Here is a 23,842-nt window from a genome sequence, read left to right as displayed (position 1 = left end):
GAATACATAAGTTGACATACAGTAATTGACGAATATGATATGTGTGTTATTTTTTTTTAGATATATACCCCTTCTTATTTACCATAATACATATATATGGACATCCAATAACCGTAGAATATCATATGTTTTCTTCAAGTAAGCCCAATTCTGTCATCGAAAAATCGCAACATTCTTTCAATTCTGGTACATCCAATTTCCTTATTCACGCAATCTTATTTCCTCCATCACTGATTCTGATTTCAGTTTTTTACCCATTCTCAGTTTATTTTGTTTTTTTGTTATCCTCGTACTTTCGGTTAGTTGTCTTCCTCAATTTCTTATATTTTTCCTTACTCCATTACATCGTAGATTTCCTAAAACATTTTAAACTTTGATTCTGTAATATTGCATTTAGATATATACCACTTGATATATACAATTTATAAATATATGTTGATATATAGTTTTCAAAAAATATGATATATTGGTTCTATTATTTAGTGTATATATCCCTTCATATATACAATAATACATATAAATTGACATACATTTATCGAAAAATAGGATATGTTAAATTGATTTATGAATAGTATATATGAAATAATACATTGTATATTTTATGATTTAAAGATTATGTTTTCAATTTGTTAAATTGAATAAGAAAAAATTATAACATGAGAAAAAAAAAATATGTGTATGTATTATTGAATATATGCAATAGTATATATATAACAAATCACAAAACAAAAAAGTACTATTCAGTAGCATATGTGAAAAATCAAAATAGGAGGAACATTACCGGAATATATGCTACAAAATGGAAGAAGAAAGAACAAATTTTTTAAAGAAAAAAATATATGCTACAAAATGGAAGAATAAATAATATACGAAAAGAAAAAGACTAACTGTATCACAAAAAGCAAATCGGAAGGGAAAAGAAAAAACAAATTGTTTTATAATAGAAATCGAAGAAGAACGCTGGAGCCGGAATTGATGATCGTGAGAAATTAACTTTTAGTTGACCATGAAATTGAAAATATTTATTTTTGTAGGATAATTAAAAATATTATTACCATATAAGATAATAATTTATACCATATTTAAATCATTTTAAAATTAATAAATATTACATTAATAAATACAATATATATATATATATATATATATATATATATATATATATATATATATATATATATATATATATATATATGTATTAATAATTAAGAAAGTTACACTTGATATAATAAATATGATAGTTGATAATTAAGGTAAATATTGTTCAAGATTAATGAAATTTGAACAATAAGATAAATTTCCTCTTTCTTTTGTGTAAAATGTTAGCCTGTTTAAGACTTTTATGTAATAAGACCTATTATGTAATATCATCTAACAATTTAGCTTATTTTAGTTGAAACCCCTATATTATATAACAAACATAAAGTTGAGAGAAGTTCTGAGCTTACACTGAATCTGTCGGTGCTTCTATTTTTTAAAAGTTCAATAATTTGAAAATGACTATATTTATAAATTTATTTTTATCAATACGTTTCATATAAATATATTTCTATGTTTGTAAATATTTTCGATAATTCTATTATATAAAATAATCTCCTATATTTTTATAGTACAAATTACATATTAAACTAAGCCACAATCAAGGTGAACTTTCCAACTAAAATCCCTTTTTGAGTTTAAAATTTTCAAAGAAAAATGGGATTAATTTGGTAAACAAATTAGTATCAAATTGTTAGATGTTTTAAGAACTTTGTAGGAGTTGTTAAGTAAATTTTAGGGAAGGCCTTAAAAATAATAATAAAAAGAATAAAGACCAGATGTTTTTATTTTCTTTTATTTTCTTTTTAAGAAAAATAAAATTTTAACATCTATTACCAAAGCATGGTTCATTATCTTTTATAACCCATATTTTCAAAATTACTTCTAAATATTTATTTGTTCTTTCTTTCTCTCAAAACTCCATTTCTTTGTCCTTAACAAAACAACATTATCTAACACAACAACAAAATGTTGATGGCAAAAAGAGAACGTAAAAATGTGAACAAAAAAGTCGGTCACCTGATTGACCTAAAAGTAGTTAGCAGGACAATAGGAAGAGCTCGATTAACATAAGTTAGGAAAGAGTATAAACCAACGGTCTTTTAAGAAAAATTTAAAGAATAAAATCAATCAACCAACAAATGGTTTGTGCTCATTGAATATTCGGTGTTAGTTTAAACATTTACTAAATCAACAATAGACAATCCAACGATCGTTTGGTTGATAACTAACTTTGACCAACCATTGCACACCCTAACTTAAATACACATAAGTCAAAATGTTCACTATTATTCTCAAGAGTAGAAACAAATTTAAAAATAACCTATTATGTGACCATTTTTTATTAAGTGCAACACAGTAGATACTGGAACATTGCATCAATGCTTTTTGCATATGGTAATTTCAAATGAAGTTATGTACTTTTACCAAATATTCAAATGTTCATCCTTTCTTTAATGTGATAAAATAATAATTGGATATAACTTCGCTCTTAACTTTGTGTAGCACATCATTTGTCTAATTTAAAACAGTCACGTGACAATAAATTTTGATATTTTTTAAAAAGAAAAAAAAAATATTTTATTTTATATGTAATAAACGCAAAAGGATTACGGGGAAAACGTAAGTTCAGCGGGAACTACACCTAATCTTATGAAAATAAATTACAAAACAACAATTAAGAAAGCAAATGATGTTGTTTTTGTATCAATGGGGTGGGGGTCAATTAAGGGCTCTTAAATATCATTCAAAATCTGAGTAACAATCCGGCAATCTTGAGTGACCGCCACTGTCCCCGCCAAAACCTCCGACGGCACCGGAATGTTAGGATTTTTCTTGAAATTAACCAAGCACATATTCACATTCCTAATCGTAATCTCCAAAACGTTCTTCCCGCTGGCATAGTCTCCCGCCGCCACGGATCTTGCAATTCCCGGAAAATTACCGGCGGCGTACCCCGTTGACATCCAACATTCATTCAAAAGCATCTTCAATGTTGACTCCGGCGTCGAACGAACAAGGTTTCCAACCCTCTGCGCCATTAATTTGGTATTTCTCTCCGCACATCCGACGGCGATGAGTGCCAGTCCACGGCCGCTGGCGCTCTGACTTCCCCGGCCGGAATTGAGGCAATCGGAACAAATCTTCGGTTGCTCTGTTTTGCTGCAAAGGTTTCCAATGTGCCTGGCGTCGGGTTTCGCCGGAGAGAACAGAGCAAAGAGGAGGGAAATTAGAAGAATCGAATTGAGGAGATTCATGTTTGACCAATTTGAATTTGATGAAGAATTGATGTTGAATTGTAAGTATTTTATATATGAAATTTGTGAAGCGTTTGATTTATTATCGATCAATTTTGAATTTGCAAATTTTATTATTATTTATGTATGAAATTCTATTTTGGTCGGCATATGATGTTGAGGTTTTGTTCCTTTTGGGCATAATATCATTCTCACTTTGTTAGGATATCGTAGAAATATAAACAAAATGATTTTGTTTACTTTTAATGGTTTTTTTTTAAACAGAAAAATTAATTAAAATAGCAAAAATAAAATAAATAAATAATAAAAATTAATAATTTCGAGTCGAAAAAAATCCATCATTGAAGAATTTTGTTTCTTACAAATGAAACACTTTATGAAAGGTGTCTATGTAAAGAACAAAGGGATCAACACTTCTCTATCTCATTCAAGTAGTTATTCAAGAAACCTAATTAAATCTTCTTTAGGAAGTTCAAGAGATAGAAACACGATCCTTTAGAAGATTAATTTTAGGGACGTTAACCTAGCTAATGTTATTGTGAGAATCGTATAGTTATAAGATCTTGACATTTATTGTTTTATACAATATTATGGTTTTATTGTCTAATCATGAATTAAAATTTACATTGCATCTTTTATCTAGAAAGCTTGTTTTCCTTAAAAGTTAATCATTATATGTATCTATTAGACAATACAAAGCAATTAAGTTATAGGCATAAATGAATAAAAAAAAAGAAGTATTGTATCTAAATGTACTAAAACGATATATTTTCTTAAATAAAAGTAATAAATTAAATGGTTAAAAAGAGGGAACTTATAATCTAAAGTCAATATACAAACAAAACACTACATAAATCAAGGTAACAGACCATGACGAAGAAGAAAAAAAAGACAACTGCACTATATTAGTTCATTAACTATCTAATATATGATAAGTTAACATTCATGCTTTGAGTAAATACTTTTTTTTTTTTTAATTGGACATTTTCTTTTCACTTTTTTACGATACCTACATCTTTTCTAAGTAAGAAAAAGTTGAAATAAACAAAAGTTCTAGAAACAAAAACATATATTAAAACAAGAAATTATTTCAAATAGAAAAATTAGGAAAAATATTTATTAAATCAAGCAAAGTTTCAAATATCATTGATAGACTTCCGTCTCTTTCTATCAATGTTACTCCTATACTTCCTTTTTAAAGCTATTTTTAATTTTCAAAACTAGGTTGTTTTTAAAAATAAAGTATACAAAGCCTAAAATCTAGGGACGAGTATGATAGATCTAAAAATCGAGCCAACCAACCAAATCGAAGGCAATCGATTCGTGAATAAGAGAGGTTGGTGGGAGTTAGTTTGGAAAATTTTCAAATCATAAAATTTCAAATGGTTAAATTGATTGACCAACAAAATTGACATATCTACTTCTACTGCTTGATAATCGAGGTCAGTTTGAATATTTACTAAATCGACCATAGTCGATGCCAGTTTAGTAAAAAAAAATCGACTTCAAACAACCAATGATCGTCCCTATTAAAAACCTAGAAAATTGAAGTATTGTTTATAGGCCTAAATTATATAGAGGGCCCCTTTTAAAAGTACTAAATGAAAAATTGTCCAAGGTAAAAAAAAAAACAAATAAGGTTTCGCCATGCCATTATCCTATGAAATCACTTTAACTTTTCTTTTTTATTATTTTTTCTTCCTTTTGTAGCCTTTTTTTTCTTTTATTTTCTTATTTCCCTTTTCTTCCATTTTTATGCTTTCTTTCTTCTTCTTTGTTCTCCAAAGTTTTTTTTTCATTTTTGCAAAAAACTAGAAAAAAAAAAAAGAATTTAAACAAAGAAAAATTAAAAAAGAAATCCAAAAATAGATACTTAGATAGAGAAATAGAAACGAGAAAAAAAAAAGAGAAGTTATTCACGAGTAGAAAAATGATAAGTGGTGAAAAATTTGGGTATCATGTTAGACATGAGGGAAGAGTACGGGAAGCAAACAATGAGCAAACTTTGTCATATGTAGATGAAGTTATTTTAGTAATTTTGTGGGAGGTTAACGTCATCATAAGGGCATTAATAATTAGCTAGTAGAGGTGAGTATGATAGGTCAACAAATCAATCGACTAGTCAAACCGAAGTCAATCGATCAAAGAATGAGAGAGTTCGATCGATGTCAATTTATAAAAGTTTCAAATCGAGAATTAAAAAAAATATTTGATAGAGTTAAACCAACGTCCACTTGACAGTACTATGGTCGAAAAACCAAACCTAGTATGTGTTGTTTTTGTCGGAGAAGACAGTAAAAAGGAAGAAATTCAGCACTGTAAGAAGAAATAACTGTCGTTACAAATCTGTTTTTTATTCTCAGCAAGAGAGTCTTGGCATTTATTGTGTGAAGAAATATTTTATTATTTTCATCCTAAATTTCAAGGATTCTAAGGGTATATTAAATGGACTTTTGGTCATTGTAGTGAATAGAAAAAGAGCGAGGAAATATTATCTAAAATAGGCGTGCCTAAATCTTTTCTGTTTTTCCCCTCTATCGACGGATTTTCAAAACTCCGGGCGATTTTGTTTCCTCAAGCGGGTATTCTATATTTTCCCGCTCTAGCAATAGTTTCTGTTTCGAGAATCTCTTTTTCGAACGAATGGCATCCGCTTCCGATTCTCGATCTACCGGCGTCACCGGCAGAATCAAATCCGCCGCCACCATTATGCACTCCGAGAACCAATCCCTCCTTGCAGTAACTTGCTTAATACTACCCTCTTACTTTACTTCTATCTCTGCTTTCAATTTCTTGTTCGAGAAAATGAAGTTGTTTAACCTTGTTTTTAGCTTTAACATCTACATTTCGTGTTAGTTCACATGCGGTATTCCCTTCATTTTGCGCTTTGAACTGGGGTTTCCTAGATTTCTAAATGCTGAAACGTCCGGGTCGAGATTATCCTATTGAAAACAATGATTCATAAGGAATTTAACTAATGAATGATGATGATGGGTTATCTGTTAATTTTTTGTGATTGGATTTTATTGTCTTAATTTCAGGAATTGCGGAAGACGCTGATTATGATGAAGGAAATTGGGGTGGATTTGGAGAAGGAAAATCAGAACAAGATGGTATTGTGAATGATGGACCTTAATTTCGAGCATCACAAATGATTTCCATTTGTTACTTAGAAAAAGAATGTTGTTGGATTAGGATTAGATCTTGTAATAAAATACTAAGAAGTAAAGTCTACATAAATTTCAAATATGTTCTTAGGATTCTAACATTTTAGGAGTTTTTTTTTCCTTAGTTAATTGAAAATGAAATAGCAGATTGTATGCAACATGCTGCACATATATCTTGTTGGGACTTTCATTATAAACCAGCCACTTTGTCGAACCGTTCAAAATTCAAATATTTGTAATTCTTATTTCCATTTGGTGATTTTGCTACGCACATACATTTTTGTTTTTGACCCACTTTCTGTGGATGCCACGATATGTATAAGATTTATTGAACTGAATCCTTGTTTAAAAATTTTGATATTGGTTTCAGTAGGTTTACATTTATCTAATTTCTATACCATGTGCACTTTTTGGTGGATTTTCTGCTTCTGTCTATTAGATCCAATCTATGGGTAATTGTGAATCAGTGTTGATTGGAACTCTTAACCAATGATTTTAGGTCAAGGAGCTTGAAAAATCTATGGTTGAGCTGTTGAGTGCTTATGAAAACTGTAACAACTTTTCATCTGCAATTCAGTCGGTTGGAAATACATATGAACCAAAAGAAGAGGTGCTTGAATCTCTTTCCATGCTGAATTTTCCACTACACATTCTTTTCTTAATTTTCATCGTGTGGGTTCCTTCCTTTCCAGATGTAATATTTATATTTTATGTTGTTATGAAGTTGACAGATTTTGAGAAACTACTTGATGATGAAGTTGCAAAAGTGAGCGTAAATTCATCTTCAAATTTTGCGAACCATCCTATAATTCGGCAATTTAGAGAAGCTATTTGGGTATGCATCTTCATCTCCTTTTCTATGGTCTAGGAAGGGCCTTGGCACCCAGAAAAAAATAGATCAGAAAGCTAGGGGACAATATTTCCCTTTTCTTATCGGATCTGATTATGCAATAACTAGCCTGAAACTGTGAAAATGCTCAAAAGACAGTACATGAGTAGTAAAGAAGAGACTATTATACCTTTTTCTTGCAATTTCCAAATGTTTAGGAAGCATTTTATTGATCTTCCAATTGTAGATTTAGTTTTTTCCAATACTTTAGCCTATCTCCACGGTATTCCTGCAGAATGTTCACCATGCAGGACAACCAATGGCAGGTGAGGAGCAGGAAGACGTTGTGATGACCAGTACGCAGTGTAATCTATTGAATGTCACTTGCCCGTTAAGTGGAAAGCCTGTCACTGAATTAGCAGAACCCGTTCGCAGGTACATTGCAACTAAATATATTATGATAAAGGATAAAGAATTGGAATTCTTTCTGTTACTAGTGAAAAAGAAGTCTGCCGGTCCATCCGGTGTGCTACTTTGTTGTAGGTGCATGAAAAATGAAAATGGACTAGTCTGCTACTTTGATCTTCTTTTTCCTCTTCTTCTTATGTTACAGATCTGTCTTTAAATTATACTTTTTGTTCTTTGTACAAGTAATTGTTTTAGGTTGTGGAGAAGGTACATTCCCATGGATTTGGCCTTCTTGTTTTCTATTTTTCTATGGTTTCTGTTATGGATCAGTACAAGCGTGGGACATAGTGCATTTAAGCACTTCTATTAAGTCTCTTTATGTCTCTACCTTATGCAATTTGTAGTGCGGAATGCAAGCACATATACGAAAAGGCAGCCATAATGCAGTACCTTAATTCCAAGAAATCTCGCGCTCAATGCCCGGTTGCAGGTATTCGGATCTACCGCATTAGGTATACTAATACAGAATGTTTACATTGACTTGTGTCACTTGACCTCTCTGTCTTTACAGCCTGTCCTAAGATGTTGCAGCCCGATAAGGTTGTGCTTGATCCATTCTTAGAGATTGAAATCGATGAACTACGAAAGATGTCTAGGCATTCTGAGAGAATACAGGACTTCACAGAGCTTGATGCAGATTAACCACTGAATTACTTTCTTTTCCTTTTTTATATTTTGTTGTGTTTATTGGCATTGTCGCCGTCGGTCGTAGGGGTCAGTCTCTGGATCAAATGTTTTGGTTGGTAAGTTGAGGTAGTTGAGATGTATATGGTGGTATCTATAGTTTGTCTATATCGTCTCGAGTTGAATGGAGAAGTGTGGCTTCATTGACAAATTGTCATTGCCCTTTATATGTTGAATAAAAAATGGTGGTATGTACATTGAATTTGTGGCATTAATCAAAATAAAACAAACTACATTTTATTCATTTCATGGAGTAAAATGTAAAGCTTAGGGGCAATTGATTTTTTTGGCTCCATGAAGTCTTATTTTGGGAAAAGAGACCCTTTTGAAAACCAATTTATATGGTGATATTTTTAAATTAACTTTGCCTCCTAATTTTGTTTGAATTATTTTGAAATTAATGAATTTGCTTGCTTTCACTATTGTTCAATCAACTCTTTTTTTCCTTTATAATTTTATGAGATTCGTTTATATTAAATTATAGCTAAAAGTGGAAAAACAGTAACTAATTTGCTTGACAACCTTTTTTTTAATATCTTTGTAGAATAGTTTTTTTTAATTTTTAATATATATATATATATATATATATATATATATATATATATATATTTAGTAGGCTTTGAGCGAATGAAATGCTAATCTTCTTGTAACATTTATATTAAATGATACGATATTTTAGATAATTATATAATTAGACTTGTTTTTTTTAACCTTTTTTTCCTTAAAGAGTAATTATAGTCATAAAAGATAATTATCTAAAATTGAATATTGACAATCCTAGGAAAAACAATTAGGGTATCATAAAAACTATAATTTTCAAAATTGAAAATCCAAACAATACAGAGAACGACTTAAAGACAAATGCAAACATATCTTTTCAACTTTAGTTTGTTTGTACTTTTGTTTTTTTAGATTACAAATAGATAAGGATAAGTGAGAGTCATATTCCATCCAAATCCTATCCTAATTTTATTTTTTCAAAAAGAAAGATTCCAAAGAGATAGAGATGTTTTCAAGGGTTCTCTCTTGTCTGCCACTCTTGGTTTATTTCCATTTGTAAATTATTGTTGACACGTATAAAAATCTTTGCAGATGAATGAAGGTCTCGGTAGGAGTTTCATTCATCTATAAAAATGGTACGTCTCTCAACCCTTAATGGTATCATAGCCTTCAAGCTCATAATTACCTTCTTTTATTCTCCCTATGGAGTTAACTCTTCCTCTGGAAGAAAAGTATCCAAATTTTGATATTAACAATGCTAGAAAAAACACTTATCGTATTATCAAAAACTATAACTTTCAAAATTGAAAATCCAAACATTGAAAAATGGACATTGGATTAAAATCAAGTAGAAAGAGTAGAAAAAGTAATTGGACATGTGAACTTTTGTTTTTCTTACCTCAAAAATCAAGTTTATAAAAGAGAGTCAAATTTTCCAAACATTAAGCTAGAGGATATTTTCGTCAATTTCCCAAACTTTATATTTATTTACAAACCTTCACCATTAAATAATTTAGACATTTTAAAAAATTCATAATTAAAATAGATTTATTTGAAATTTACAATTTTTTTATTAAATTATTTCGTTCGTATTATTTAGTTCATGCAAATTTAAAATTATAGTCTAGTCTCCCAAAACTTTTGATTCTTTTAAAATTTAATTTTCTGTACACAAAATTGCACATATAATATTCAAATTTATATCTAAAAATCAATTAGCTTTTAAATTTTGTTCATTTATCAAAATACCATTAAAAATAGATTTTTTAAATATAAAAGAAACAGAGATTTACCCTTTACAGGAAAAAAAACAACTAAAACATACAAGGGAAAATTTGCATTTTGCCGATGAGATTTTTAGAAAATATAAAAACTTAACAAACTACTTGCATCTCATGAAATAAAATCACTAAAAATGGATTTTATTACACTTGATTTTATCAAATATCCTGTTTTTCACAATCTCCATTCTTTCAAATTCGACAATTTTCTTTAGAAAAAATAAAATAAAAAGTTTATAAACACACAAAAGTTGAAACAAAATAAAAATTTTTAAAACTAAATAAAGTGCAAATTTAAGCCGTTGATAAATAAAAATAAAATAATTTTAGATAATAGCCCTCGGATTTGCTGCTGCAGAATTCGACCACTCTAACGTCCGTCGTCTTCCCCGGCTCCGGTCGACCGTCGGAGTGTACACCGTACGTCATCCACTCACTTCCGTTCATTTCAATTCGATGTTTCTGAGAGCTTCGCTGCTTAAGCTTTCATCATTCTACTCAATCCCATGTCATCCTCTGCTTCCCGTTTCTCTCTCTTCCTCAATTTGTTCTTCTCCTCGCACACCTTTCTCTATCCGATGCCATTCAGCTCTCCCCATATCCCATGAACCATCTTCTTCAGCTCCCTCTCAATTCCCCGATGTGGCGGATAATCGTTGGAGGCCCACGTGTTTGTATTTCACACATGGCAGGTGCACAATGGTATTTTTCAATTCCGGTTTTAGTTGCAGCAATCGCGTTTTTCGAATGCTTTTATGTTTTCTTTCCTTCCATTTTGTGAAATGATTGAAGATTTTACTTGACTGTGGATGCTAAGTTGTTGGTTTGGTGTTGTACACCACATGTTCGACGATATTCATCACAGAGCTTTTGCTCGTTTTTGCTGCGTGTTAAGCTGTCTAGTAGTTGATTTTTGATTAGGGACTCCATAATTTGAGAATTAGACGGGTAAGGTAATCGACATATCGTTTTAATTCTAGAAGTGGATAATTTGCATCCCATCTGAACACAATAGGAAATATTGGAATTCTAAAAAAGTTTACGAATGTACAACCATTTTTCACTTTTGATCAGGCTCTTGTCTTATGCTGGGTGTTCAGATGGTTTTCATTGGATTTCCCCAGCTGAAATTTCGCAGAACAATTTAGATATTTATTGTCTTATGTTGTGTAGATGGATGATCCACTCCACATAAAGAAGTTCAATCATGATATCTCCAGGGAGCTTCAGGTAGATGTTGCTAGGTCAAACCATATGCGAACTCAGGACGTTGATTATTTTCTGGTGCTTGATTTGGAGGGTAAAGTTGAAATTATTGAGTTTCCAGTCATATTAGTCAATGCCAAGACAATGGGTGTGACAGGTTTTTTCCACAGGTTCTACATGCTTCTTTATAACGTGCTCATTTTTGCTATTGGTTATGCATCAATTTCTTTTTCCACTTGGCAGATTATATATTTTATGCATCTCTATATTTCCCCGTTACCTGTTTTTCTTCTTTATAGACAATATAATCTCGAAGAGAATATAGAAGGAATTACCTGAATATCCGCACTAAGATATTAGATACTGATGCCTTACTACCCCTTTGCCTTACATTTCTGATGGGCATATGATTAATATAAGTTTGGTTGAGAGATGACATTGATTGGCTTGTTAAGTTTGTAACCCAATCATGTAAAACGATTTAACTTTCAAGAATGTCAACAAGTTCTTTGGGTGATTAAGAACAAGATATTTATATTTTTTCTTTTTTGGTTGCCATGTTTGCTGACCATTGTTTTAAATCCTTCCTCAGGTTTGTTAGGCCATCAAGAATGAGTGAAAAAAGAATAAATGAATACATTGAAGGAAAATATGGCAAGTTTGGAGTTGACCGGTAGGCTTCTAGTCTTGTGTGGGGAAGGCTTGGTAATGTTTGACATTATTGTGAATTCATTTAGAAGAATTATTGATCAACCGTCGATCAAGGCCCTGATAGACTTTTGGATGTATTTCATAATCTGATTGTATGACGTATTGATGTACATGTCCAATGCTAATTTGGTAGGAAATATTTTTCTGCAGTATGTTCACACCTCCCGTTAATATTCTAGTGCCACTTTCTTTTACTAGCTGATAGTTCCATATTATAATTCACAGTGTCTGGCATGACACAGCCATACTGTACAACGATGTTATTCAACAATTTGAAGATTGGCTGGTTCAGCATCAGCTATGGAGGAAGGAACGGGGCGGTGTTCTTGATCGAGCAGCATTTGTGACATGGCAAGCCTCCTTTTCTTGATCTACTTTTATGTTCCTTCCTAAATTGTTCATTTCTTCATATTGTTAATGTGCTATGTCTATCAGGAGTTTGCCAGCAACCACTAGGTCTTTTCACCCTTTTATAACGTTGAGGTTTGATTATCTAATGATTCATTTTCTCTTTTACTTCTACCAGTGGCAACTGGGATATAAAAACTCAGGTCCCACATCAATGTAACGTGTCGAAGATGAAACTTCCCAACTATTTTATGGAGTGGATCAACATTAAAGATGTCTATCTTAACTTTTACGGAAAAAAGGTACAACAATCCTGTCAAAATAGCAGTTCGTAGCATCTTGAGTGGCTTTATTGTTCTGTTGTCAAGAGAGACATTATTTTACTTTTAGGAGTCAGAATTACGAAATCAATCTGCTGCTGATCATTTCACTTTTCTTCAACTGCTTGGATAGATTATATCACGCATTGCAAAACACAATACATTGGTTTAGAATTATCAAAACAGAGTTCAACATTCATTATTCCACACGGGAAATACTTGAATGAAAATGATGCTCTCTGTTAGACTTACATATAACATAATAATGTAATTGTTTGTTTGGTTTCTCTGAGATCGGATCTTACACGACCAATCATTGATGAAGTTGTTTACTTTTGGTTTCTCTGAGATCGGATCTTACACGACCAATCATTGATGAAGTTGTTTACTTTTGGATGGTAATTGGTAGGCAACGGGAATGGCGACGATGATGAGACAACTCGAAATGCGCTTGGTGGGAAGCCATCATCTTGGTATAGATGATACAAAGAACATCGTGAGAGTGTTGCAGAGAATGGTTGGTGATGGAGCACATTTGCAAATCACTGCACGAAGGAATCCTAAATCTCCTCAACAAGTTAAGTTTCTTTTTGAGAACCGTATTTAGTGATGCCTATCTTCAGCAAGTTATCTTTCATATTTGTCTGGATGATCTATGGAATGGATAAATCTTAAACTTGATCTCATGAATTGTAGATGTATCTGTCAATCAGTTGTGATGTGTTTCAAGTGTTGAAATTTGACCAGATGAAATATGTTGCAATTCTAAATTTGAAGTTTAGAAAATGTTGCAGTTTTTAAACCTTTGATAAGGTTTCGTTTGAAATATCAGTAAAAGAAAATCGTATTCTCAAACGTGTTTAGCTAATGGATTATTAAAGATATATATTATATATAGTACCAGATTGCTAAGATTTTAAAGAGTTAGAATTTAATTGAAATTTGTGAGTTTCGTGAAGTTCTTACATTGTTTATATATAATGAAATTTGACTAGAGGATAAAAAATGCCACAATTGTCGTGTTCAATTTCATGAAATTAAAATTCTATTGAAGAAACATTTGGTTCTTTTCGGTGATTTTTAGGCATTTTAGGAGAGCATATGGAGAGTTTTAGCCCTTTAGATGTCCTTTAGAGATATGAATATTGTGGATTCTCATACCGAGGACATCCTCATTTTACTTCTCTAACATTTTTTTTCACATACACACATGCAAATCAATAAAAATAAGGAAAAACTATGTGCTTTTCGTCACCGAGTTTTAAAAACGAATATTTTTAGTCTTAGGTTTATAACAATGGATCGATTTGGTCTAGTTTTTAAAATGTACTTTTTTTTAGTGTCTAAGTTTTAAAAAATAGGTTTACAAGGTCTTAAAAGTACTTTTAGGTTTGATTTTTTAAAAATAGTTATATGATATTTAAAATTAAAAAAAGATTTTAAACAGGATATGATTTTTAGAAATTATTCTTCTAATTTAAAATCTCATGTAATTATTTAAAATAAAAATATAAAGTTATTTGGGATGTCTTATAAATATATATTTAAAAATTTGGGACTAAAAAGGTATATCATGAAAACTCAGACTAAACAAGTCTATTCTTATAAACCTGGAGATTAAAAAGACCTATTCTTAAAACTTAGAGACCAAACACATATATTCATCAAAACCTAAGGATTAAAAAGGTAATTTTTCTTAAAAACAAATATGCAAATTAATAAAAAAAAGAACAAATGTGTGTTATAAAAGTTCGGCTTATATTAATGAATTGCTATTAGAGCATTCTTAAAGCATTAAGTGAATTAAAATAGGTTTAAATCTTATTTTGATCTCTAAATTTTGTGTTTTATTTTATTTTGATAGTCCATAAACTTTTAGAAAGAGCTTACTATGGTCTTTGCTTTTAGGATTTCGTTGACTCTTTAATATGGAATGATGGATAGCTTTTAATATTTGAATGATTAAACTCTAGACTAATCATATTAGGGGTCTTTTCAAAAAAATAAAAAGGCGGCAAAATATTTACACCGTATAGAACAATTCAAAAAACGGAAAAAGCCCAGAGTCCCACCGTGTAAAATATCATAAATGCCCCATCAACCACGCCGCCAATAATGCACGCATAATATATTTGCGATCATTTAGATATGGTGCGATTGTTTAGATATGACTATAATTTATACGCGATCATTTAGATATGGCTACAAGGCGACCGCTTAGATATGGTTATAATCTATACGCGATCGTTTAGATATGGTTTAATATATACGCGATTGTTTAGATATGCTTCAATATATACGCGATGGTTTAGATATGCTTCAATATATACGCGATCGTTTAGATATGGTTATAATTTATATGCGATCGTTTAGATGTGACTACAATTTATCTTTTTAATTCCATCGTTTAATTTTGTTACACGATCGTTTAGATTTGGGGACCCAAATCTAAATGATTTTTTTTTTAAAATTTGGTACACGATTTTTTTAATTCTTTTGGTACACGATCGTTTAGATTTCTTTACATGATCATTTATATTTATTTACACTATCGTTTACTTTTTTTACATGATCGTTTACATTTGGCTACTCCAATCCAAATGATTTTTTTCAAGATTTTTTATACACGATCTTTTATTTTTTAAAAGATTATACATTTGGCTACTCCAATCTAAATGATTTTTTTTCAAGATTCTTTATACACAATCTTTTATTTTTTTTAGACGATCGTTTTTATTTGGCTACTTCAATTTAAATGATTTTTTTTCAACATTCTTTGTCTTATGCACAGTCGTTTAGATTTGGTTACCCAAATGTAAACGTGTAAAAAAAAAAAAAGAAAAGAAGAAAGACGATGGAAAAATTAAATGACGTAAAAAAGAATCAGAAAAGAAGAAGATGTAAATATTAAACGATGTAAAAAAGAATAAAAAAAGAAGAAAGACGGTTGAAAGAAATCAAAAAATTAGAAAAGAAGAAATACGATGGAAAGAAATCGTAGTGAAAAAAAGAAGAAGAAATAAGATGGAAAGATTTAACGACGTAAAAAACAATTGAAAAATGAGAAAGATGATGAAAAGAAATCGCAGAAAAAAAGAAGAGAAAAAGAAGAAAGACGATGAAAGAAATTGAAGAGGAAGACGATGAAAGAAATCAAAGAGGAAGACGATGAAAGAAATTGCAGAGAAATCGTGAGGAAGAGAAGGACAAACCTGGAATATTTAAAAAATTGCTAACTTTATGGGTTTTGTTACACGGGCCGTAAATAGTTTGGTGTTTTGTTACATTTATGTAAGTTTTCTATCATATTAATTAAATGGATAAATAACCAATAAATTTTGTTAATTTATTATATAAATCTTTTACGTCAACATGAAACCATAATCAACACACTTGAATCAAATAAAACAAAAAAACTAATTTTGTTATTTTTTTTCCTAAAAAACTCTTTCATCCCATTCCCGTCTCTCACACCCTTTATATATATCTATATTAAAAATTGAAAATTTAAAGCAAAGCATATAAAAATTGGGTAGAATAAAAAAATAAAATAGAACTTGCATAATCGTGTTAACACCAATGATAATGAGAAATAAAACTAAAAAGATAAAATTAAAAACAACTCATATAGAAAATAACTCTAAGTTGTAGATAAATGTTCACACAATTACTTAATTTAATTAATACGATAAATCAAGAATCCAATCCTCCAAATGTAGAAGTCTCATCATTCCTTTTATAGAATATTTGACCAATGAGTTTGGAATTAGGGGTTTGACATTTGGAGTCAAAACCATGTTTGGACACTTGAAATAAAATTCTTGATATTAAGAAACCAAACCCATGAGTTTGGAATATGTTTCTTTTTTATTTTTTATTGAATGTCATTTGGTTTAGAAGAAATTTCACTTCAACCTCTTATCAACGATTACTTAGGACTGTTGACAATAAACATTAGCCAACTTGACGATTAACAATGATGACCAATCATGATCAATATAAGGTCTTTTTAAAAGTTAAGGGACTAAAACAAAATTTTAAAATCTTTAGGGACAAAAATAAAACAAAGACAAAGTTAAGAGACCAAAATAAGACTTAAACTTGTAAAATTCAAAATATTACTAAATAAAACTGTTATCTAAATACTTTTAAATATATAAGAAAACGTTCCATCGAAACAAACATGGTTATTTACAAATATTAGACATTCTGAAATTTAACATTCTAATACTCTAATTATCCACTTCTCAAGAAAGTGTTCCAATCATGTAAATCCCAGTACAAGAGTGAAATGCCACTTTCTTTGCCAAAGAGATCCTTTAAAGAAAAATCGGAAGGGTTCACGCCTCAAGGATGAGGACACCGATCCTTCTTTTCACTCTTTCTCGACCGATGGGGATTCCTTTACCCCTGCCTCTGATTCCGATTCCTAAACTGAGAATGCTAACTCAGAGTTGATGACTTTTGAAGTTATTAATGAAATGAGTCAAAGCCCTCAATAATAAGGGGCTTTTCATAATCAAAGCTCATTGAATAAAGAGTTCGCTTTGAGGTCCCACATTTTTGGCTATTTTGGTGGGACTTTCTCTTCGAGCATGGGTAGTTTATGTTGTTGGAATTTGTGTTCTAAAACTCGTACTTTGTTATTTGATTCATTCAATTTTATTATTGAATGCTATAATCTTAAAACCAATATGTTAAGATCCCGAGGCTATTTTACTGAGTTTGTCAAATACACTTGAACTTTATGTAAAGACATAAACATGGATTAAGTTCAAGTTAATAGCCCAAATAGTCTATAGTGTATGAATAAGGTTGGACGCCTTATTCTGGAAAAACACTATAGATGCGGCCCACTCTGTAGTTAGTACAAACGATGTAATCCTAAATCGTTCATGTAGAGACATGAGAGGGGGGGCGTCCTATGTAAATAGTTTACATAAGACTGGAATCACGAAATAGTGACTTTTTGTTTTAACACCGTAAACTATAAACTGACTATTTCAATTATGATGACCTAGGTAACTTGATCTTAATCCTGAGCTAACTATGAACTTCTGTTCATTCAGTAGTATCCTTAGATCTGTATAGGTGAGGGCAGCTCATTATCGCTGGTCCAATAAGCCTCCCATTTCAGGGATAAGACCGAGTGGATAACTAAGGACATAGGGTGCAAGACGGAATTCACTCCTACCCATTTATGGGATAGTAGATAGGTTGTTCCCTTAAAAACTGAATCCAAGTCTTGAACAAGGGGCCTCACCTTCTCATTGGCCCGAGGAGGATCAGGTTTATAAGTTGGACCTTAAACCAATTGTTCAATAGTGGATCAGTGGGTCTTAGGGAGCAAGATATAATCTCGAGGGTAAAACGGTATTTTGACCCAGCCAAGATTAGGAACAACCTGTGAAGAATCGACTTACTTATCATGGTTTTATCAGGTGGACAGAAATATATCTATAGTGAGGGGAGTGCAACTAAGAGTCTTTAGTGGAATGACTCTTTAGTTAACGAATGTTGATTAAGCTTGGTCTAAAAGAGTTTAACTAGTTAATCTCGAATTGTTGGAGCCCATGATCTATAGGTCCATTAGGTTCCCCTACTAGCTCATATGGATTCAACTAAGAACAAGTATGTTGAAGTAACTCGAATCGTTCGAACTAAGAAAAGAGAGACAAACTGACAAATATATAAGATATAAGTCGGTAGAAACAAACTTTAAGCTTTGTGTTTAAATATGATTTAAATAAATATGAATATAGATTCATATTTAAAAGCTTGGAAAGTTTTGAAACGGTCAAAGTTGTTGTTTACTTTTAATTTTGAGAAACAAAACTTTGACTGGATTTATATTCAAATATGATTTGAATTATAGAAAAATAAATGCAGATTCATACTCGGGAGGTTAGAATTAGTCAAGACAGGAAAAATAGTAAAAAGTCAAAAAGTTGACTTTTGACTATGAAAAGTCAAAGTTTGCATTTGACTTAATTGGTCAAATGACCAAAATGTCCCTTTGACTAATTACTTATTTAATTAAAAGTTAATGGACAATGTGGCAGCCTATTGTGAAATAAAAGCCACTAATTCCATTAAGAGTTAATGGATTAATTAGGTATTGAGAATGTATGAAATAATTTGCATGCAATTTGCATGTAAAATTTCATATATAAACTTCTCATTACAGAATGAGAAAGGATGATGTTTTGCTGAAAAAATCACCTAAACGATACACCTCCTTCTTTTCTCTCTAAGTTTTACTTCACAAAACCGAGTCCCACAACTCCGTTTTTGGTCCTGAACTTAGTAGGTCAACTTAGTGGTTGTCCTTGCTCGTGATTTTCAGGCAAAGAAGAAGCTTTGGATTGAAAAAGAAGTTCAGAACGATAAAAGGTAAGTTCATCATTTACCTTTTATGCTCTTCGTTTAGGTCCATTGCATAGCACATGCATGTCAACTTCTAAATCGTTTAGATGCATATAGAGTAAAGCATGATCCTTTTAATTCCGTTGCAGCATGTCTCTTGATGTTTTTTCCATCATATGTAACCCTCTACGTGGTAGTTGAATCACATGAAATTCCATCAACTGTTTATGAAACTGTACTTCTCGAGCCGTCCATAGTAGCTCTATTCTCTGATTAGGATAGAAGAAGCGAAAGGGACTGATAATAGTAGTCAGAATGAATTAAGCTACCACGGATCGAGCCCTAATTAGGTCCCTTCTTCAAGAAATCACCCAAGGCCCTAATTAGGTCATTCTTCAAGAAATCACCCACTTATTCCTGATTCAACCTTCTTAGATCTTTGGGAATGGAAAAGGTTTCGGGATGCAGAAGTGGTTGAAGGAGTGGAAATCTTTATATTTCAAGAAGAAGCTTAACCCCAGATCGACTCATGAAAGGAGATTTCTAGCGGGTTTGAGCGTCAAATCAAGCTTCGGCAATCGGGTTCAGCCTGGAGAAGAGAATGGGCCACTATCACCAAGATCCGAAACCACTATGTGGGGGCCTTCTTTTAAGTGATTCAAATAAAAAAAAATCAGGGAAGTCAGAATCAACAATCAAATCTCCAACTCAATCCTAAACTTTGAAAAAGCACCATCTCGTTGAAAGGTTCTATACATCTTCCCTTTCTCAAGCCTCGTGGAATTGAGTATGAGAGAATTTTTGTTTCAATTTCTTCAAACCGCCCTGTAGGAGTTGAGTTATTTCACAACCTACGGACGAACCCTTATTTAATCCATATTCATCTGAAGCCCTTGAGTATGGGGCAAGTTCTCACTAGAAAAGATTATAGAGGAAGGCGAGTACTCAAGCATAGTGCGGAGGCAGACAAGGGTTGAATTCCTTAGTGCCAAAAACACAAGACCTTCGAATTCAGAAATCCATAGAAAAAAATACTCAGGTTTCACAAACCATTCTCAATATCCAAATCGGGGCGGAGAGGGAATTGACTGACTTGGTCTTCAACCTGAACATAGTCAAAGGTTAATCCTTTGTCTTCTCTTATGTGGAAAATGCCAAATTTCCTCTTTCTTGGTGTAGGTATCGGTTCGTGGTGGTTTAATTTTAGCTTGGTTAGAACCTTATTCCCCTTACAAAAAGGATTTTTGATTCTAACTCATTCCAAGGAGAAAAATATGGATAGTCATCTAGACCCCTTATAATTGCCTTTTGACTCGTTCATTCCTTGCCATAGGTAAAAGAGTTGTATTGTCTTCTTCATGTCGAGTTGAGTTTAGTAGGCTTTGAGTCGGCGTCAAAGTTGCTTTCGCTAAGAATCAGTTGATATGAACAAGCGAAAGAAAGAAGATGAATGAAATGCCTATCCCTAGAAGTGAGATTTGACGTTCCAATCATAAACCCGCAAACTCAGAATCAAAGAATGAGGAATTCTCAAACAGAATGGGATGTGCCTCAAGCTATGGGCAATGCTAAACCTATTAAATCCGTCACTCGTGTGTCATAATTCAAATAATGATAGGCAGAAGCCAAGCAATTCCAGGGACCAACATTATGGGCCTAGTAATCTCACTTCATGCCCGAGGGTTGGCGCATTAGGAACGAGAGATTCTACCGTAGCATCACTTCTTAGAGGGGAGAAGCTATTCAAGAAAGGCAAGGCTCAGAAGCGAGTAGTCGATCGGGCTAACCCAACTCGATCTCATGGTACGACGTCCCATTCCTTTTCTCGGTCGACTTTGACAACTAGAAAGCCCGTGGGGGCAGAAGGTAAATGAACCACTACGCATTCGATGTCTAGCTAAAGGCAGAGTTGGGAGGACAGGTTGATGGGGCATAGTGACTTACCTACGCACCCAAATCTACCTAACTTAAGTTCTTTCCCTTTCTGAAGAGGCTCAGACTCCTTTTACTAGGCTTTTTCTAAGCGTGAACCTACTTAAAGTCAGAAAAGACTAGAAGGGAAGGGTATTTATATAAAAGACAAAGTCAGTTGTGCAAGAGAAAGACAAAGAGAAAAAAGAAAGAAAGTGCTTATTCGAGAAAGACCCACTACGCGATCTTCTTTGATTAGCTGCTCTTCTTATTAGTTTAGAGGAGAAAGGCGAGAGTGAGGAGTCTGAGATCTTTCCTTTAAGTTAAGGTCGTCCTTTCCTTGCGAACTCATCCATTCCATGGGCAAGATTGGTCGATTTCTTGATTGACTTGGAAAAAGATATCTCGGTTTGGGCCATAGGATTGATCTTTCTGGGAGTTTTGAGGCCTTGGCCTTCAAGAAGGGAAGGAGTGAAATAGGGGAGTCAAGCTAGATATATAAGCTGATTCCTCAACATTAAGCGATCGAGTATATAAAAAGGGAATGAGTGCATTCGTGGGAGCTCCTTCTTTCTTTTATTCTCGCTGTAGGTCCTATTCTTTTTTAGCTCTGATTTCTTCATATTGTATAAAAGACTCATCTCTACAGAGGTTGGGTTCGGAGGGGACGTGGTCAGGCCACTATCAGAGGAGGTTCAAATCCTTTGGCTGTTCTTAGTTGGGGACTACTTTGCCAAGCCAAATGGTTCTATTTTCTCTAGTCGAAACTCCAACTCATCTTAGTCTCGAATTGACTCCTATGGTGGGACCGCACAGAGTAGAATGATTCAGAGTTGACACAGTGACTTCAAAACTGTGGGTAGGTTGGGAAGCAAAAGTAGGGTAAAAGAAAGCCGCTGCTCAACGAGAGGAAGGAAGCCCAGGCCTGAGAGAGGAAGCGAACCCTACCTTTGTGCTGAGTTAGGCCTCGATTTAGTTCTTTTAGAGGTCTTCAGTTTCCCTTCTTCTTGGAGTAGAAGGAGTAGCCCTTTCAGTTGTTCCCTTGTTCATTGAGGCAGTGTGAATGAAGCAAGAGATCTTGAAAGTAGCTTTCTTTCAAAGCGATTCTTTTCTATTTTCTACAATGAAGGAGTCAAATCCCTCCTTGGTACAAAGAGAGTTCTTGGACAAACTCCCTAAAAGAAGGGGATCAAAAGTTGAATCTGTTGATCAAAGACCCCTTGAACGAGGCCTCACTCCTAGGTTCGACTAGTAGGATTGCAAAGAGGATGGAAATAAATCGAAGCGAGAACTCTATAGAATTCCTTATGGAAGGATATACATCTGTCTTAGTTTTTTCCTCTTATTCTTTCTGCTATTTCTGAAGTTGCAGTGGCGCATCCGACGTAGGCATCCCTTTCCTCATGAGATTGGCTTTCAATGAACTAGGATTTGTCTGACTCTTTTAGAAAGGGATTCCACATGATCTAAATATAGAGGGTCATATCCCACTCAAGCATAGATTACTTATGCCTTAATCTCGTTGGTGGTCTTTCATCAAAATGCTTTGTCTTCTTGTCCACTGAGTATGAAAATCGGTCTCTGCCCTAGCTTCGGAAACTACCCTTCTTCTTATCGTGCGAGCTAGTTTTCTCCCTAAGGCGTCCGCTCATAACCAATTTCTACTCTACCCCAATATACCTGGAAGTCGAGACTGGTGGATTTCTCCCTCCCCCAAATACACATGATTGAGATTCCACTTCTTGAGCAAATTACTCAAGCGACTACTAGTCTGACTTGACTACGATGACCCTTCTTTAGTTATGCTGGCTCAAGGGTCGAGCTTCCAATTCCAGTTACGAATGAAAGGGATCGATTTCAGATGATAATGGGACAACCACTCATCCCTCTCCTAAACCAAGACCATACCCTAAAAAGGTCAATCCGATCGGCCCGTAGGTTGAGTGTCTTCGAGTCAGATCCTCACTTCACTATAGAAGGAGGACCTGTCGTGGAGGGGATTCTTAGTTCTTTCGGAACTAACCTTGGTTCTTTACTATAGAAGGTTTCCTAGAGAGGTTTAGTAGAGAGAAGAGTGGGACGCCGGAAGGCTTTTGTGCTGGTATTGAAGAGAAAGAAGTCTTCCCATCCACTAGACAAGATCGACTGCTTTCGGACAAACTAGGGCTATCACAAAGAAGGTTGTGGGTATTTAAGGTCAAATGGTTGAAGTATGGGGCAAAGACAATCTGGAGAGAGGGAGGATGATAGTCAAAAGAAGTAGTTCCTTTCTATAAGGGTTCTTACTTGCACTCCTTTAAAGGAGCAAAGAATTTGCGAAGGACTCTATTCAATCCACTAACAAGAAAAAAAGAGCTTTTATCATAAAAAAAGCAAGGTGAACCTTTGTCTTCTTTTGTCTAATATTTAGAACAGAAGGAAAAAAGCCGAGGAGCAAAGAATTTGTGAAGTTTTCAAGGCAAAAAGGATCTCTGAGAATTTTCTTAATACATGAATTCTGAGATCCAAAAGATCAAGCCTATCCAAGAACCTACTAAACCTCCACGTAGCGGATTACTAGTAACTTAAAGGAAAGCCAGAAAAGAGAGAATGCAAGAAAAGTTCATATGGTAGAATTCAGAGTCCTTCAGACTGTAGAAGGCTTAAAGAATGATCGAGGTCTGTTGCTACAGAAAGATTCGTTGAAGTAGGCTTCAGAAGTTGTGAGATAGGAACGAGGGTAGGGAATTGCTCTTTTATGAGCTAAATACAGGCT

General features: G+C 33.0%; 3 protein-coding genes across 4 annotated transcripts; 2 read left to right on the top strand and 1 right to left on the bottom strand.

Annotated features, from left to right (window-relative positions):
* Positions 1–2,774: 2,774 nt before the first annotated feature.
* On the bottom strand, positions 2,775–3,296 carry LOC103501854 (pectinesterase inhibitor-like). Its single transcript, XM_008465579.2, has one exon. The coding sequence runs from the start codon at positions 3,294–3,296 to the stop codon at positions 2,775–2,777; it is 522 nt and encodes a 173-aa protein (XP_008463801.2).
* Positions 3,297–5,718: 2,422 nt separating this feature from the next.
* On the top strand, positions 5,719–8,646 carry LOC103501788 (E3 SUMO-protein ligase MMS21). The gene is made up of 7 exons (XM_008465484.3): positions 5,719–6,035; positions 6,338–6,409; positions 6,963–7,073; positions 7,188–7,298; positions 7,588–7,727; positions 8,105–8,190; positions 8,272–8,646. The coding sequence occupies exons 1-7, from the start codon at positions 5,940–5,942 to the stop codon at positions 8,400–8,402; spliced, it is 747 nt and encodes a 248-aa protein (XP_008463706.1). The 5' UTR covers positions 5,719–5,939; the 3' UTR covers positions 8,403–8,646.
* Positions 8,647–10,242: 1,596 nt separating this feature from the next.
* LOC103501789 (uncharacterized exonuclease domain-containing protein At3g15140) lies at positions 10,243–13,596 on the top strand. Of its 2 annotated transcripts, none has more exons than XM_008465485.3 (6): positions 10,243–10,927; positions 11,399–11,601; positions 12,024–12,104; positions 12,368–12,493; positions 12,669–12,792; positions 13,220–13,596. In XM_008465485.3, the coding sequence occupies exons 1-6, from the start codon at positions 10,682–10,684 to the stop codon at positions 13,415–13,417; spliced, it is 978 nt and encodes a 325-aa protein (XP_008463707.2). In that variant the 5' UTR covers positions 10,243–10,681; the 3' UTR covers positions 13,418–13,596. The 2 variants fall into 2 exon arrangements, with proteins under 2 accessions (XP_008463707.2, XP_008463708.2); XM_008465486.3 differs by having other exon boundaries at positions 10,497–10,917.
* Positions 13,597–23,842: the final 10,246 nt, after the last annotated feature.

Source organism: Cucumis melo, chromosome 7, assembly GCF_025177605.1.
Source record: "Cucumis melo cultivar AY chromosome 7, USDA_Cmelo_AY_1.0, whole genome shotgun sequence".
NCBI lineage: Eukaryota > Viridiplantae > Streptophyta > Magnoliopsida > Cucurbitales > Cucurbitaceae > Cucumis > Cucumis melo.
Note: the sequence above shows the minus strand (reverse complement) of the source record. Positions and strands in the feature narration are given on the sequence as shown.